We start from the raw sequence: 609 nt of genomic DNA, 5'->3' as shown, positions 1-609 counted from the left end.
GCAGGAGTGCTGCTGGGATTGTCCCCAAGTACAGCCTCTCCTTCCAACCCAGGTCAGTGCTGGCAGCCTGCTCATGTGAGTCTCAGTGCCAAGAGGGCTCTCAGTGCAGCAGCAGCACTGGGGACAAGCCCTTGCTGGGCTGGGGACACCATTGCCCCAGTAAGGACTAAGAGCCTTCCTGGATCCTCCGCCTGGTGGTGTTCACTGCATCTGTGCGGAGGACTTAGAAGACATGCTGGACAGGCTCATCTCTCCCCAAAGCCCAAGGCTGGTCTTAGAGTCCTGCCTCCTGCAGCTGGGTCATCAGCCCTGCACCCTGCTGCCCAGGGTCCCTGCCTCCAGCTCTCCCAGTCCACAGCCTGCGGGAGCAGCTGCTGCCCATCTCCCAGGGGCTGCTCTGAGCACCGTTATGTTTGTCGCAGGCAGCAGAAGGCCTACATCGCCACGCAGGGACCACTGGCCGAGACCACGGAGGATTTCTGGCGGATGCTCTGGGAGCACAACTCCACCATCGTGGTGATGTTGACAAAGCTGCGTGAGATGGGCCGGGTACGAATTCTCCTGGCGGGAGAAGGGGGCTGTGTGGCTCGGGGTTCGGGGCGCCAACTC

General features: G+C 61.9%; 1 protein-coding gene across 1 annotated transcript in view; it reads left to right on the top strand.

Annotated features, from left to right (window-relative positions):
• The window catches only part of PTPRF (protein tyrosine phosphatase, receptor type, F), a 289331-nt gene that overhangs the window by 286858 nt on the left and 1864 nt on the right, over positions 1-609 (top strand). The window contains exon 32 of the mRNA XM_009077131.1: positions 423-549. Within this exon, the coding sequence (XP_009075379.1) occupies positions 423-549 (127 nt within the window). The remainder of the gene's footprint in view (positions 1-422; positions 550-609) is intronic.

The sequence above is a fragment of the Acanthisitta chloris genome, unplaced genomic scaffold, assembly GCF_000695815.1.
Source record: "Acanthisitta chloris isolate BGI_N310 unplaced genomic scaffold, ASM69581v1 scaffold18366, whole genome shotgun sequence".
Taxonomy (NCBI): domain Eukaryota; kingdom Metazoa; phylum Chordata; class Aves; order Passeriformes; family Acanthisittidae; genus Acanthisitta; species Acanthisitta chloris.
Note: the sequence above shows the minus strand (reverse complement) of the source record. Positions and strands in the feature narration are given on the sequence as shown.